Below are 16,305 nucleotides of genomic sequence, written 5' to 3'. Positions count from 1 at the left end.
GAGGCTTTTCAAACCAGTTGCAAAGCCCAACTCGGTTTGCTTTTAGCACTTTCAGCTGCAGTTCCCCGGGGTCCGCCTCGGGAGCTGCAGGGTCAGCCCGCACCCGCGCGGTTCGTGTTCGTGCTCCGTGTGGATGAGAGTTGTGACCTGAGCGACGGGAAGACGTGATCGCTAGTCAGTCCTGTGCCTTCGGCGGCTTCTTCGCTGGGTGTTTTCCACTCTCCCTTTGGGGGATCCAGCGCACCCTTCCGGGCCTTTCTGCAGGGCCTGCCCACCCTCGGGTCCGAAAGAGGGGCATCAAGGCCACGGTCTCCTGCTCCTCGCTCCCCTGAGGCCTGTCCAGCTCCGCTCCGGGCTTCCCTGGGACCTCGCTCCCGACCCACGGGCTGTGTCAGCCTCAGTGCCCGGACCTGGCTCCCTGGCGTTTCCCTGTGCTCTGTCCTCTCTGCTGGAGGAAGTCTGAGGGCTGCCCTGGAGGCTCCTGGAGGGGCGGGCGGGGCGGGGCGGGGATGGTGGTCCCGTCTGTGGCCCTGAGGTGCTGGGGGGGGAGTGGTCGTGAGCATCGCTCCAGCCCGCTGGCTCTTCCAGCTTACAGGACAGCCCTGAGCACGGTGCCTCAATGGCACACACGGCACCTCCACCGAAGGGGTTTGCCTGTGGCCCAGAGGCAGCAGCGGAAGGCGGTCCTTCGTGGACATGGCTGCGCTTAGTCCCCTGCGAGCGTTCAGAACTCCTGCCACCCAGCTTGCACCCATGACAACGGAATTGGCGTGGCTGGGGTGGGAGCCAGGCAGCAGGAGTTTGTCAGAAATCCCCGGTGATTCCAACACGCAGCTTAGTGAGAACTGTAAGGAGAGGGGACCTGGCAAGCCATCTGCTACTCTGGGCCTCGTTTTTCTCATCTGTAAAATGGGATAGTAATAGCAACAACAGTCTGATAAGGGCATCATCAAGAATGAAAGTGCCCTGCTGGCGTGGCTCAGTGGTTGAGCGTTGACATATGAACCAGGAGGTCATGGTTTGATTCCTTGTCAGCACACAAGCCTAGTGCGGGCTCGATCCCCATTAGAGGGCGTGCAGAGGCAGCCGATCGGTGATCCTCGCTCTTCGTTGATGTTTCTATCTCCCCCTCTCCCTTCCTCTCTGACATCAGCAAGATTGTATTTTTTTAAAAAAAGAATGAAAGGGATGGTGTGTGAAAGCCTTGTCAGGTGTGACGTGTGCTGTTAGCGTGCTGTTAGCATGTTTTATAGAAAGATACTCGTTTCCAGGCGGCCTGGCCAGGTAGGTGGGGTGACTCCTGTGGCGCCAGTTCCTGCGTGGCCAGCAGTAAGCCTGAGAGCTGTTCAGGACGGCAGATTCTCCTGTCTAATAAAGGGGGGTCCAGAGGGGGTCTCCCCAGATTTAAGAAGAAGCCAGCAGCGCGAGCCCAGGAGAATGTAGTCGCTGTGCCAGGACCGTCGCAGAGAGGAGGGACGTGCTGAGCGGAGGGAGCCAGGGATCCCTCACTCTGCACCCCTCTCTCCCTCAGGCTCGTTCAGCTGCACGTCCTTCATGTGGGGGGGGGCGGGCGGGGGCTGCCCTTGAGCCGCTGAGCCTGCCCAGTGGAGGGGCGAGGGGAGGCCCGGCAGCGCCTGCTCGGTCCCTTTCGTCAGCACGACCGGTGCCTCGTGTGGTGAGCACCACAGCGTCTCTTTTGGGTGCAAACAGCAGCGTTTCCTCTCTGGCTTGTCCTCCAGGGACTTGAAGTCGGACGGAGGGCGACAGTCAGCGGGTGCCGTGAGCCTGAAAGAGGTCGTTGGCCTGGAAGGCGTGGAGCTGGGCGCTGATGGGAAGGTAAGGCGGCCCGGCTCCCGCCGGCGAGCCTGTGCCCAAGCCCCAGGGTCGGGAAGCAGAAGCGGGGGGCAGGCCACGCGCCTCGCTCGGGGGGTGTGGGGCACGGCACCTTCCTGGGCTCGTGACACCAGCCTTCCGCTCCCAGTGGGCAGGCAAAGTCCATCGAGGCCGCGATTACATAGCAGCACATGGTTTCCCTGCCTGCACACACACACGTGTCCACATGCATGCTCTGGGTTCAGGGATGTGGGTCGTGTGAACAGCAGTAACGGATGGTGCCCGCAAGCCGCCCCCCCACGACCAGACAGGGGTGCCGGCCTCCTGGGCCCTGAGCTGGGAGCCCCTCAGCCTCCGGCGGAGACCCCCGGCACCAGGGCTGCCACGCCTCTTCCACACACAGCTCACCAGGCTGCGGGGTGAGGTCTGGGTGTGAAGGGTAAATCCAGTCTTCCAGGAGCCCCCCAAAGCCTGTTGGGGGAGACCATGCAGGGTGTCCTTGGGGAGACCGTCCCAGCAGAGTGCATGCAGGGAGCTGCGGGGGCGGCACAGCTCCCCCAGGGCCTGAGCCGTGGTCCCCAGGCAGGTGGTGAGAAGGCGGAGTGTCCACCCAGGAATGGGGGGGCTCGGGGAGGGACAGCAGAGGTGAGCCCCGTGGATGGATCTGCCGCAGGGCACGGGGTCACGTGACTCGTCAGGGACTCCAGCCGTCGGGGCCTGGAACGCTGCAGGTGCTGGTGTATGGAAAGCAGTGCCTGTCTGTGCCTCACACAGCTCGCCCCATCCCCACAGCTCACCCCATCCCCACAGCTCGCCCCATCCCCACGGCTCGCCCCATCCCCACGGCTCGCCCCATCCCCACGGCTCGCCCCATCCCCACAGCTCACCCCATCCCCACAGCTCGCCCCATCCCCACAGCTCGCCCCATCCCCACGGCTCGCCCCATCCCCACGGCTCGCCCCATCCCCACGGCTCGCCCCATCCCCACAGCTCGCCCCATCCCCACAGCTCGCCCCATCCCCACGGCTCGCCCCATCCCCACAGCTCACCCCATCCCCACGGCTCGCCCCATCCCCACAGCTCACCCCATCCCCACAGCTCATCCCATCCCCACGGCTTGCCCCATCCCCACGGCTCATCCCATCCCCACGGCTCACCCCATCCCCACGGCTCATCCCATCCCCACGGCTTGCCCCATCCCCACGGCTCGCCCCATCCCCACGGCTCATCCCATCCCCACGGCTTGCCCCATCCCCACGGCTCATCCCATCCCCACGGCTCGCCCCATCCCCACAGATCACCCCATCCCCACGGCTCGCCCCATCCCCACGGCTCGCCCCATCCCCACAGCTCACCCCATCCCCACGGCTCATCCCATCCCCACGGCTTGCCCCATCCCCACGGCTCATCCCATCCCCACGGCTCACCCCATCCCCACGGCTCATCCCATCCCCACGGCTCGCCCCATCCCCACGGCTCGCCCCATCCCCACGGCTCATCCCATCCCCACGGCTTGCCCCATCCCCACGGCTCATCCCATCCCCACGGCTCACCCCATCCCCACGGCTCGCCCCATCCCCACAGATCACCCCATCCCCACGGCTCGCCCCATCCCCACGGCTCACCCCATCCCCACGGCTCGCCCCATCCCCACAGATCACCCCATCCCCACGGCTCGCCCCATCCCCACGGCTCGCCCCATCCCCACAGCTCACCCCATCCCCACGGCTCACCCCATCCCCACGGCTCACCCCATCCCCACGGCTCACCCCATCCCCACGGCTCGCCCCATCCCCACAGCTCGCCCCATCCCCACGGCTCACCCCATCCCCACAGCTCACCCCATCCCCACAGCTCATCCCATCCCCACGGCTCGCCCCATCCCCACAGCGTCGAGGACACGCCTTGTTATCAAACACACATCTGCGCGTCACCTGAGCGTCCTCACGGGGGGGGGGGGGGGGGGAGATGTCAGGGACAGCCACAGGCAGCGGCTCTGGCAGGTTTGGCCGGAATAGAGGTCACTCCCAGGTCACTGATGCAGAGTCGCTGGGGAGGCGTGGACAGTGTCGCTGCCTGGGGGTGTCCATCACCTGCCCTTTTGCCTTCCTTCTAGACGGTGTCCTACACCCAGTTCCTGTGGCCCACAAACGCCTTCGGAGCCCGGAGGGGCACCATCGACTCCACCTCCTCCTTCTCCCACTTCCGCACCCTGAGCCACCGCAGCCTCTCCATAGGGCGGGCCAGCAGCACCCAGGGGAGCCTCGACACAGGTGCGGGGGGCTGGGGCTGGGGGCTGAGGCAGGAGGCGTCTTGGGGTACAGTGTGGGTGGGTCTCCGTGTGCAAACTGGAGGGCTGGGGTCCCTGAGTGTGAGCTCGTGCCGCAGGCGACGTGGTTGGGCAAGAGGACTTGAGGCCACGCAGCCTCACGGCGGCCACAGGGTGGCCTCTCCAGTGAGATGCCCCCGTCCCCAGACCCTGAGCACCCCGGGGAACCCCACGGCCTCGTGCGGAGGGGGCTGGGCGGGATCTGGCTTCACCACCTCCTACGCCTCAGAGTCGCCTCCCTGTCACCCGCGCCTTGCCTGCACTTCGCACGCTCAGGTTGGGCTTTTCTTCAGATAGCTGGGCCGGAAGCCCAGGATCCGCGTGAGAACGTGCCTGTGGGTCTCCGTGCGAGCGGACGGGCTGCGGAAGGAGGCTGGGTGCTCCCGCTCGGCCTCAGCGGCCCTGTGGGGTCGCCGGGAGCTCTTGGGGAGCAGTGTCACTGCTCGGAGGCCCCAGGCGATCGGAGGGCTCAGGTGCTGAGTCGGAAACACTGTCCGTGCGCCCGCCACGCTGGGCCTCGGCGCATGGGCCTGCTTTATCTGTGTTTCTGTGGACACAGTGGTCTGCCCAGGAGGGTTCACCCCAAAACGTGCTTCTCGCGGGGCTCAGCTGCCAGTGACCTGCAGGGTTCGGAACGAGCCTCTCGGCGCCACGTGCTCTGACCCGAGAGTCCCTGCGTTGTCCGTGCTCCATGGGGTTCTGTGCTCTCGGGGTCAGGGAGGTTCACACGTCACTTTCTAAAGTGGGAAAGATCGTCGTCGCGTTGAGAATCTGGTGTCCCTGTCGGAGAGGACAGGCCTCCTTGGCTGCAGAGACCGTGACTGCACGGCAGGCAGTGCCCTGACAGCCCTCAGCCCCTCCGCACGGGCGCTCGCCTCTGCGCTGCCCGAGGCCGGGCCCTAACTGTCCCCCTGCCTGTGGCCCTTAGGCAGCGACCTGGGAGACGTTGTGGACTACGACCCGAACCTCCTGGACGACCCCCAGTGGCCTTGTGGGAAGCACAAACGGGTCCTCATCTTCCCTTCGTACATGGTGAGTAGCGTGGAGGCGGCAGGCAGGCCTTCCCTCGGCTGCGCTGCCTGGAACCTGCTCAGCCTGGACCCTCCAGGTGCCTTGCTGACGGGGAGACCGGAGACATTCCAATGTGCCACAGAGTCGGGATGAATTACCAAAGGCATTTAGTGTACTTACTCGTTTTTAAAATATACTTTTATTGTCCAGGGTTCTGCTGGTCACTGGCCTGCACGCATCACGTTAGCTACCGGCTCACTCGCCAAAGCGTGGCATCTGTAGACCCACCAGGAGAGGGTGGGCCCGCCGGCCGTGCTGAGGTCAAGCCGGCTCGGTGGAGTCCTCGCGAGGGCGGGTCTGCAGTGCCCGCTGAGCAGACACGTGGCCCGGGCTCAGGGCGACCGAGCCCTCTCCCGGAAGGTGGAAGCAGGACCGTGTGGGTGTTACACACTGGCCTTCCTCGCTGCTGCTGCTCGGGCTTTTCCTGTTTTCCTCTGTGAGTGTGGTTTCGGCTCCTGGCTGACCACCTCCCACCGCTCTGCTCCGGGCAGCCATGCCCCGAGATCAGAGGGCCTGGCAGGGCCCAGGTACTTCCTTGGGGGGATGCGCCAACTCGGAGGCAGGCCGAGCCCGGGACGCAGTGGGGGAGAGGCCGAGGGCTTTCGGGAAACCCGCTGCCCCTGGGCTGCACACAGGAATCGGTGGAGAGCGCAACCACAACGCCGGAGGGCTCAGCTGAGCACAGTGAGCCCGGCCCTTCTCCTGGGACAGGCCTCGAGTCGTGTCTCGGAAGCCATGGTGGCCCAGCCTACGTATGAAAGGGCGCCTGGCACCCACTCAGCGCTGAGCGGCCCCCGTGCAGGGCCCCGCCCTCCGCCTCTCCTCACGGAACATTTGGCAACGAGCCGACGTCAGAGAAACCGGGGCCTGGCCCGCTACTCCGCGTGTCTCCTCCTGTAACTGGGCGGGTAGCCAGAGACATTCCAATGTGCCACAGAGTCAGGATGAATTACCAAAGGCATTTAGTGTACTTACTCATTTTTAAAATATACTTTTATTGACTACAGAGAAGGAGAGAGGGAGAGAAGCATCAATGATGCTAGAGAATCATTGACTGGCTGCCTCCCGCACGCCCCACACCCCAGCCTGCAACCCAGGCATGTTCCCTGACCGGAAATCGAACCGTGACCTCCTGGTAGGACGATGCTCAACCTCTGAGCCACGCAGGCTGGGCCAAAGGCATTTAGTTTAAAACTGCCCCGACTCCTTGTTCAGGGAGACCGAGCCCTCTCCCGGGAAAGGGGAAGCAGGACGGTGTGGGTGTTACACACCGGCCTTCCTCGTGTAACACCCACGAGGCCTCCTTATTCCCCAGCTGCTCACACAGAAAGCGAACCAGACCTGTGGGTAGTTCTTTTCCACTCTGACCTGTCAATTGCTTCTTTAAAAACAACCACCGGAGCTCATTGGTCTGAGGCAGCGCACAGTAAGAAGCTCATCGTCTGAGCCAGCGCACAGTAAGGAGCTCATCGGTCTGAGCCAGCGCACAGTAGGGAGCTCATAGTCTGAGCCAGCGCACAGTAGGGAGCTCATCGTCTGAGCCAGCGCACAGTAGGGAGCTCATAGGTCTGAGCCAGCGCACAGTAGGGAGCTCATCGGACTGAGCCAGCGCACAGTAGGGAGCTCATCGTCTGAGCCAGCGCACAGTAAGGAGCTCATAGGTCTGAGCCAGCGCACAGTAGGGAGCTCATAGGTCTGAGCCAGCGCACAGTAGGGAGCTCATCGGTCTGAGCCAGCGCACAGTAGGGAGCTCATAGGTCTCAGCCAGCGCACAGTAGGGAGCTCATCGGTCTGAGCCAGCGCACAGTAAGGAGCTCATAGGTCTGAGCCAGCGCACAGTAAGGAGCTCATCGGTCTGAGCCAGCGCACAGTAAGGAGCTCATAGGTCTGAGCCAGCGCACAGTAAGGAGCTCATCGGTCTGAGCCAGCGCACAGTAGGGAGCTCATCGGTCTGAGCCAGCGCACAGTAAGGAGCTCATCGTCTGAGCCAGCGCACAGTAGGGAGCTCATAGGTCTGAGCCAGCGCACAGTAGGGAGCTCATTGGTCTGAGCCAGCGCACAGTAGGGAGCTCATAGGTCTGAGCCAGCGCACAGTAGGGAGCTCATAGGTCTGAGCCAGCACATGTAAGCGCTTAGTAAACAGCCAGACGCATTGCCCTGATGTCCAGGGAGAGCAGAGAGGTCATGACTGTAGGAGGAAGGCCCTGTATGTCCCTGCTTTACTCATCAGTCACTTCATTTGTTAAGTGACTTGGCAGGAAGCTGCTCCAGAGCCACTGGCTGTCACGGTGACAGACAGGAAGTGGGCGTGGGGCCGGAGCTCCTGGCGCAGAGCCTGGCTCCCTTCGCCGCTGAACCCCACAGCCCTCGGCGCCCAGCGGCTGCACCGCCGACTTGGGGAGGAGCAAAGGACTCTGGGTCAGCAGTTTAACGAACTCTAGGCCCCCGAGAATCAGCGGCACCGTTCTCACAGACATGGAGGTTCGGTGGGAGCTCGTCCACAGATCGTCACGTCTGGGATGACACGGCCCCTCCTGCCACAGGCCTGGGATCCGGCTGGTGCCGGGTCAGGGGTTTTCTCTTTAAATCATTTCTCAGGAGCTTCACGGGCTGGGCTGCTGTCCCTGTGGGCGCTGTGCACACAGTGGTTCTCCCTCCGTGCACAGTGGCTGGGTGACTTGCCCGGTCCGCACACGTGTCCCACTGCGTGTTTCATGTTCCCAAGCCGCTCATTTTTCATTCACCGCATTGAACCTGCGTGCTTCCGTCGTGGTTCACCTTCCAGAGAAAGAATACGCTCACTTGGGTAACACGCGAGGCGCCCACGTTTCGGCACGCTCGTCTCAGCTCGTCTCAGAGCACCTTTTACGTTGTTCCTGTTCCCATGGCGGCCTGGCGGCTGGGAGCCCCACTGTCTCCAGTGCTGTCACACCTCCCGCCCCCCCACACACCTGCTGCCCCCCTTCTCTCGCTCTGCGCCGGCCCCTCCCGCTGCAGCCCACCCAGCCCGAGGCCTTGGCTTCGGGCATCAAGACGTTGCCGTGGCCGGGACGGGCCCTGGTTCAGCTCCGTGGAGGCCTCCCTGCTCTCCTGACGACTCGGTCCCGGGTTTGTTTTTCAGCAAAGGCTGCTCCGGTCTCCGCAGTAGGTGGGGGTCTTACTCGCTCTCCCTGGGCCCCCCGCCGGCCCCTCCTTTCCTGACTGCCCCCAGCGGGGCGGCGGGCAGGCTCCTCGGAGCTGCGTCTCTCGGACCTTCTGCGGTTGGTGGCCTCCTCTCAGCACGGTGCACTCGCCGTTCCCTGCCGCCGGGCAGCTGCGAGGAAATCAGTTTATGGGATCCCCCCCCACCCCCCGCAACCACAGAACGGCTCCCTCTGCAAACACGCAGGTAGCCTGGAGCCACCACTATCCCCGTGTCACGCAGCCGGCCCAGGGGTCGGCCGCTGCGGCTGCACAACGCCCTCATGACCAGGAAGGGGCCGCACAGCCTGTGTTAGCACCTGACTCACCTGTGCTAATGATCTGCACCAGTAAAAGGGTAACGTGCTAGTTAGACCGGTGACCGGACATCTTCCGGACATCCGACTTCCTTCCGGACCGTTGGGGCGACCAGGCCGGCAGGCAGATGAGCAGTTAGGAGCCAGTGGTCCCAGATTGCGAGAGGGATGTCCAACTGCCTCCAGTCAGACATCCCCCAAGGGGTCCCTTATTGGAGAGGGTGCAGGCCAGGCTGAGGGCTCCCCCCCCCCCCCCCACACACATGAATTTCGTGCACCGGGCCTCTAGTGGTAACTAGAACCACGGGGGCTGGGCGGGTCGCTATGAACTGTAGTTAGACTGAGAGGAGAGTCAGGAAGAGCCTTGATCTCGCTTTCCATTCTCTCTCAGGCCGGGAGGAGGGTGGCAGGGGCCATGGTGACCCCGTGGCCGGCTCTCAGGATGGTGGGGAGTTGGTCTTCCTTCCGAGGGTGGCATAGGCCGTCCCAGGCACATGAGCCACACAGAGGAGTCGTGGCTGCTGGACCCCAGAAAGCGTGCCTTAGAGAGACGGGCTGAGGACGGCAGGTCCCTGGCACCCGGGCTCAGGAGGACCTCACTTCCCTGGAACTCCCTGGGCAGCGTCGCCTGCAGAGCGGGCCCACCTCAGACCGGCTCTGGGCCGGAGCCGAGCGGTGCTGCCCTCCCCTGCGCTGCTCTCCATGAGGCTCCCGTGGCCTCTCGGCGGCTCTGTTCTGTGTGCCGTCACGGTAAGCCCCTGGAGCCGCCGCCAGGCGTTCTCACCTGTGCAGAGGAGAAGCGGGCTGGCGGGGAGCCCTGACCCCACGCAGACCCACTCCTGCTGCTGTTCCATCGGATTAAGGACAGAAAAGCAGGGGCAGGGGCAGGACGGGGGGCCTGGGGCCACACTGGCCCTGCCCGCGCTGCTGAGTCTTACGAAGGAAGGAGATGCTGACACGTGCCGCAGCGTGTGCTGACACGTGCCACGACGTGTGCTGACACGTGCCACGGCGTGGATGGACCCTGAGTATGTTGTGCTCAGTGAGACAGCCAGTCACTGAGGGACAGACACCTCATGGTCCCACTCGTCTGAGGCCTCGGGGTCGTCAGCGTGGCCGGGACAGGAGGTGGATGGTGGCCAGGAGGAGCCGAGGGAGGAAGGGGGGCTAATGGGGACGCGTCTCCGTTTCGTATGTTTTCCCACAATCGGAAAAGTACTCACGTGTGTTGAGTGCACGCTGAATGCCAAGCACGACAGACGTCTCCCGTGGTTCTCGAAGTGGCCTCCGGGGAGGCACGTGCCGCCTCACTTTCCGGAGGTGCAGCCTGAGGTTCAGTCACATGTCGTCTCCGGTGGTGGCCAGAGTCGGGTGACGCCGTGCGCGTCCGCGTGTGCGAGTGGGGCTCCCTCCCTGTCGGCGCTGAGCCTGGAGGTCAGAGGCCGTGTGCTGCGCGTCCCCCGGTCCTGCTGAGAGCCGGGGTGGTCTCCCTCTGTCTCCGGAGGCGGGGCCTCCTCAGGCCGGGGCTCCCCTGGCTCCCCGTGGCTTGGGGCGTGGGAGTCACCGTGGGCACCCACTGCAGTGACGGGGGGCCTCGGGCAGGCGTGACCTGGCGGCCTTCCTTGCAGACCACAGTGATCGCCTACGTGAAGCCCTCAGACCTCAAGAAGGACATGAACGAGACCTTCAGGGAGAGGTTCCCTCACATCAAGCTGACGCTCAGCAAAATAAGGAGGTACGTGGCCGTCCGCTCACACTCCCTCAGCCCCTCCAGCGCCCATCACACTTGTGCTCTGGACGGCGGATCAAGCGAAATGTGGGCAGTTCAGCAAAGAGGCTCCTGAGCCCTGGCGGTTGCTCAGTGGTTAGAGCGTCCCCGGGCCCCCCGGGGGGGGGTGGGGGGTGGTGTCACAGGTTTGCTTTTCAGTCAAGGGCACGGACCTGGCTGCAGGTTGGATCGCAGCCTTGGTGGGGGCGTGTGTGGGTGGCAACCAGTCAGTGTGTCTCTCACACGAGTGTTTCTCTTCCTCTCTTCCACGCTCTAAAAATCAATGGGAGAATGTCCTTGGGGGAGAACTAACAAAAAGGCCCACGAGGGGCTAGCTGCTGGGAGGCCCCCCGTGAGCGCCAGGGCAGAGGGCAGAGGGCAGAGGGCAGAGGGCGGGTCTTGTGGCAGGAGCTGGCAAGGACCAGGGGAGGCGCCTGTGAGGGAGGAATCATTCCCGCTGTCATGTCTGCAGCCGCCGTTCAGTCCGATTTATGTTACGGGAAACGGCAAAGGAGACACGGGTCCCTGCGTGCTCAGAGGCAGGCAGAGCCGGAGCGAGGAGCTGGGCTCCTGGGTCTGGAAGGGCTCCCTGCCCACAGCCGCTCCCGGGAGGGACGGCCGCGCCCTGTCTTGCAGCAAAGCAGCCGAAGCAAAACCGACGTTTCCTCGTGGCCAGTGGGTCGATTTGGGGGCGCATGTCTGCTGGCCAAGCAGTCTCTGGCTGCGCCGGAGGGAGACCGGCGTGTGGTGCCTGTGTACCAGGAGAGCGTGTGTGCGCACGTGTGCATGTGTATGCATGTGTGTGTGCGCGTGGTAATGGGGCTGGATGGCGTGTAACAATGCCGTGTGCCAGTAATTGAGCATTTATGTCCGCACGGATCTTAGTGCTGATCTGGTGCTGGCGTGTTCGGTTTGACCAGCGGTAAGCAGAGCTCGGGCTTCTCTCTGCCCTCTCGCTGGCAGCCGCCCTGAGCTCGCGGCGCGCTCTGAGCCTGACCTTCTGACGTCAGTAACAAGCGTGACGGTCACTCCACAGCGCGGACTCCAGACGCCCGCCTCACATCTGGCTCCGTCTCTGGTGGGACCTAGTCCCTCCGTGGGGTCCCTCTTCCATCTGGGCAGCTCTCCGAGTGTCCAGGAACCCCGCCCGCCCTGGGGTCCCGGGTGCGCCCGTGCCGCGGGGTCTAGACCACGGCCACCACCCTCTCGGACCTCACGGACCACCGGTTGGCGACGGCTGGTCTAGGCGTCTCGCTCACGTTTCATGCCGTCCCCTTGGGAACGGGAAGGGAAGCGCTTTCGGGGCGAAGTCTTGTCCTCGGGGCCTGGTGCTCAGGCTCCAGCAGGCCCCTCCCCGCCCCTCCAGCCTGAAGCGCGAGATGCGGAAGCTGGCGCAGGAGGACTGCGGCCTCGAGGAGCCCACGGTGGCCACGGCCTTCGTCTACTTCGAGAAGCTCGCCCTCAAGGGGAAGCTGAACAAGCAGAACCGGAAGCTCTGCGCGGGGGCCTGCGTGCTGCTGGCGGCCAAGATCAGCAGCGACCTCCGGAAGCACGAGGTCAAGCACCTGATTGATGTGAGTGGCCGTGGCCGTGGCCGTGGCCGTGGGCCGTGGCCAGCTGCCCCGCCCATATTACTTTCTCAGCCACGGTAATGCTGCGGGGTCTCGTGGGCGGTCACCTCAGGGCGTCCGTCACACACAGGTCACTGACCTCGGCCTCCTATGGCCTCGTGGCCTCTTCTTCAGGGGAGGGCACAGGTTTCTCCTCTCAAGGAAACACTCACCTCCTTAGGGGGTCCACGAAGGCCTGCTTCACGTGCTGAGTTCACGGAGAACGTGGGGGGAGCCAGCAGGGAGGGGCCAGCTGCCACAGCCAGTGCCCACACGCCACAGCCAGGACCCACACGCCACAGCCAGTGCCTTACATGCCACCTCCAGTGCCCACACGCCACAGCCAGGACCCACACGCCACAGCCAGTGCCCACACGCCACAGCCAGTGCCTACACGCCACAGCCAGGACCCACACGCCACAGCCAGTGCCCACACGCCACAGCCAGGACCCACATGCCACAGCCAGGACCCACACTCCAAAGCCAGAGCCCACACGCCACAGCCAGGACCCACACGCCACAGCCAGTGCCCACACGCCACAGCCAGGGCCCACACGCCACAGCCAGTGCCTTACATGCCACCTCCAGTGCCCACACGCCACAGCCAGTGCCCACATGCCACAGCCAGTGCCCACACGCCACAGCCAGGACCCACACGCCACAGCCAGTGCCCACACGCCACAGCCAGTGCCCACACGCCACAGCCAGGACCCACACGCCACAGCCAGTGCCCACACGCCACAGCCAGTGCCCACACGCCACAGCCAGGACCCACACGCCACAGCCAGGACCCACATGCCACAGCCAGGACCCACACGCCACAGCCAGTGCCTTACATGCCACCTCCAGTGCCCACACGCCACAGCCAGGACCCACACGCCACAGCCAGTGCCCACACGCCACAGCCAGTGCCCACACGCCACAGCCAGTGCCTTACATGCCACCTCCAGTGCCCACACGCCACAGCCAGTGCCCACACGCCACAGCCAGTGCCTTACATGCCACCTCCAGTGCCCACACGCCACAGCCAGTGCCCACACGCCACAGCCAGGACCCACACGCCACAGCCAGTGCCTTACGTGCCACCTCCAGTGCCCACACGCCACAGCCAGTGCCCACACGCCACAGCCAGTGCCCACACGCCACAACCAGTGCCTTACATGCCACAGCACTAGTCCCGTCGCGAGGCCTCCCTCTGCTCCTGAGCTCTGACGCCCTCACGCCCTCCACGGCCGTGCCCACCACCCGTCTCTCTGTAAACCTCCCTGGCGGTGGGGAGAGGCGTCCCGTGGAGAAAGCCTGGGACTCGGTCTTTCACGCTCTCGTGCTTTTGTCTTCTCTCTTCCTGTTGCAGAAGCTGGAGGAGAAGTTCCGGCTGAACAGACGCGAGCTGATCGCCTTCGAGTTCCCCGTGTTGGTGGCCCTGGAGTTCGCCCTTCACCTGCCCGAGCACGAGGTCATGCCCCACTACAGACGCCTGGTCCAGAGCTCCTAGCGCGGCCGGCCGGCGCTTCCTGGTGCTGCACGCTTCCTGGTGCGGGCGGAGCGGGCCGGCACTTCCTGGTTCCCCTCGGAGCTCCCAACACAGGCCCAGAGGCTGATGCTTCCCCGCGCCAGAGGCCGCGCTGCTGCTGGAGACTCATTCCCAAGCAGAGCTCAGCACACGGGACTCTCCTCCCAACACGCGTGTACAGAGGCTGTGCCGGGGACCTTTGCGGGAGTCTGGTCTGCTGGCCGAGAGCCCCTGGGAGCCGTGACTGCCCACCGGGGGAGGGGAGGCCTGGGCGGAAGACACGGTGGCCCTCCCGGCTCTCCACCAGCAAGAGTTCTTACCCCCCACCCCAGTCCTCCTCCTCCCGGGCACACAGACCTGCGGCTGGTCCAGCACTCTCCAGACCCACGCCAAGTCTGAGCGTCACGCTGGAGCCGAGCAGGGAAGACGGCGTGGACACGTTGGAGGGAAGCTTTGCAGAGGCCCTCACGGGGTCAGAAGAGGGGCCAGTGTCTCTACCAGCTGTTGGAGGGCACTGTCCCCGGGGGCATGTGCCCGCGTGCGTGTCAGTGTGTCTGAGAGATGCTGCCTCAGCCCTGAGCCCCAGCCAGCCCTGCCCCTCGGCACAGACCTCGCCCGGGGACTGCTCGCCCGGGGCCATGAGCCCAGCTGGCCTTCACGGTGGGTTCTGGTTCTGGAGAACCTCTGAGTAGCCATCACTCTCGGTACCAGATTGTCTGACACCTGTGCCCCAGACCGTGACCTGGCTTCTTCACTCCACCCCCCACGGACAAAAGCCAGCCCTCGTGTTGGGGTTCCGCGGGGAGGCTGCAGGCAGCTCTGCTCCTTCCTGCATCCTCCCTTTCTCACGTGTTTCACCCCGCCCTGGCCCATGGGGACGGCGGGGCAGCGCTCCCTGGTGGGCTCGGTGCTCTATGTTAGAGTGCACGCTGGCACTTTGTTGTGCTGTATGTACATACATCCCCGTGTTTTATAAAATCCAGAACAAGGGTAAGACGCACAGTTCGTATTTGAGGCTTTTGGCCAGCTGGGACCAGCACCTCGGGCTGAGGCTGTGCCCGTTGGAGAGGGTCACCCCTGCGTGCGGGCGGTGCTGCGTGCAGGAACCTGTGCTGACGCCTGGGACCACCTGGACGTGACCAGCCTGCGTGTCCCCACCTGTAGTCACCACGCCTTCGCCTAAAGCCCAAGAGAAGCTCCCACCGAGGTTCGCCCAGCGGGAAGGCCTGTGGCCACGTGAAGAGAATTAAAGTATTTTATTGTTTCTATATCCGTGTGTGTGTGTGTGTGTGTGTGTGTGTGTGTGTGTGTGTTTACACACGTGTCTCAGTGGTCACCCCCCGCCCTGCATCACTGATTCACCTGCCGCCGTTCCCACTGCAGACCTCACACGGGAAGCAGACGCTCTCCCATCTCCCCGGGGCCCGGGCGAGGGGGGTTGGAGCAGCCTTCCCAGCGGCCTGGACCGGACTCGCTGGCCAGAGGTCAGAGGTTCCGGCGCCGCTGGGGAGAGTGAGCCGGAGGCTCCCGATTGGCTGTGCTGGGTGCTAAGCGTTTGCTGACACGTTTCCTTCGGTGGATTGCGTGTCAGAGGGATTCTGTGGAGGGTCTGGCTGGACCCGCTAAGATGTAGGGCCCAGCGCTCCACGGTCTCCATCCCGAGGCCCCACGTGCCCTGGGCCCTGCCTCCGGGTGTCTGCCCCCAGCTCCCAGGTGGCCCTGGCTCTCACCCGGCCCCCCACCACCTCCGGGTCCTCCAGCCTCGGGCTGCACCTGGGACGTCCGCTGGGGGCCAGGCCTGGTCCAGCGAGCGGGGAGAGCGGGTGCTCCTGGATGTGGGGCTTGCTTGGTTTCGTCTTTTCCTTCTAGACGGACGTTGGTCCATTGGGTCAAGTCTCACACTGTTGTGGCCTGTGGGTTGTGAGAGCGGGCCTGTCGGGTTGAAGTTAGTTGGGGGAGGGGGGGGGGATGATAGATGTGTGTCCAGAGGTGTGTCCATAGCCTGAGACCGTCTGTGTGTCACCCGGGGGGAAAGACAGCCAAGAAGGGGCTGGGGGAGGGGGCACTGGCCGCCAGAGCCGCTCCGGGCTGGGTGCGTGTCAGACACGGCCTCAGCCCTGGGCTCGGAGGGGGTCAGGACGAGGCCACTCTGCACCCTCTAGACCAGCAGCTCCCATCGGGGCTTCCACTGTCCTTCCGTTCTTTTATTTTTCTCTTTCGTGGATGCCATGTTCTTGGGAAGCTTGTTTAGACCAAGTTCATGCCCTTTTAGGGTTCCTCCACGTGAATAGGAGCTCACTTTCTGAATAAGAAGAATTCTGTCACGGGGGGGGGGGGGGTCAGGATGTAGAGATGCTGAGGGGGGTGTGTGGCTGAAAGAAGGTTGGGAACCACTGGTCTAGCCCCTGAGGCCCTGCCCTGCTGCCTCCTGGCTCCCTGCAGCCCCCCAACCCCCACCCCCACCCCATGCTCCGGGGCAGCGCTCGTCTCTCGGCCTGACTTGGTTTCCCCAGACTGTCCTGGGCTCCCAGGGCTCCTCACTGCGTTGTCAGGTGTGTGTGTGTGGGGGGGGGGACACGCCGCACCCCCGGGAGGAGGCGGTGGGCCTGCTCTGTGCCCCCAGCGCCTGGCCCGGGCAGCCCGCCGCCCCCCTTCCCTGTCACACCCGGAGCAGGACCCCCCCA

General features: G+C 64.4%; 1 protein-coding gene across 1 annotated transcript in view; it reads left to right on the top strand.

The window, feature by feature from the left end:
• Positions 1 to 14,891, top strand: part of CABLES1 (Cdk5 and Abl enzyme substrate 1) — a 73,671-nt gene extending 58,780 nt beyond the window's left edge. The window contains exons 5-10 of the mRNA XM_028155794.2: positions 1,740 to 1,836; positions 3,950 to 4,106; positions 5,091 to 5,194; positions 10,359 to 10,465; positions 11,865 to 12,072; positions 13,463 to 14,891. Coding sequence (XP_028011595.2) covers positions 1,740 to 1,836; positions 3,950 to 4,106; positions 5,091 to 5,194; positions 10,359 to 10,465; positions 11,865 to 12,072; positions 13,463 to 13,603 — 814 coding nt within the window. The 3' untranslated portion in view covers positions 13,604 to 14,891. The remainder of the gene's footprint in view (positions 1 to 1,739; positions 1,837 to 3,949; positions 4,107 to 5,090; positions 5,195 to 10,358; positions 10,466 to 11,864; positions 12,073 to 13,462) is intronic.
• Positions 14,892 to 16,305: the final 1,414 nt, after the last annotated feature.

The sequence above is a fragment of the Eptesicus fuscus genome, chromosome 12 (assembly GCF_027574615.1).
Source record: "Eptesicus fuscus isolate TK198812 chromosome 12, DD_ASM_mEF_20220401, whole genome shotgun sequence".
Taxonomy (NCBI): Eukaryota; Metazoa; Chordata; class Mammalia; order Chiroptera; family Vespertilionidae; genus Eptesicus; species Eptesicus fuscus.
This window is presented reverse-complemented; position numbering and strand designations above follow the sequence as displayed.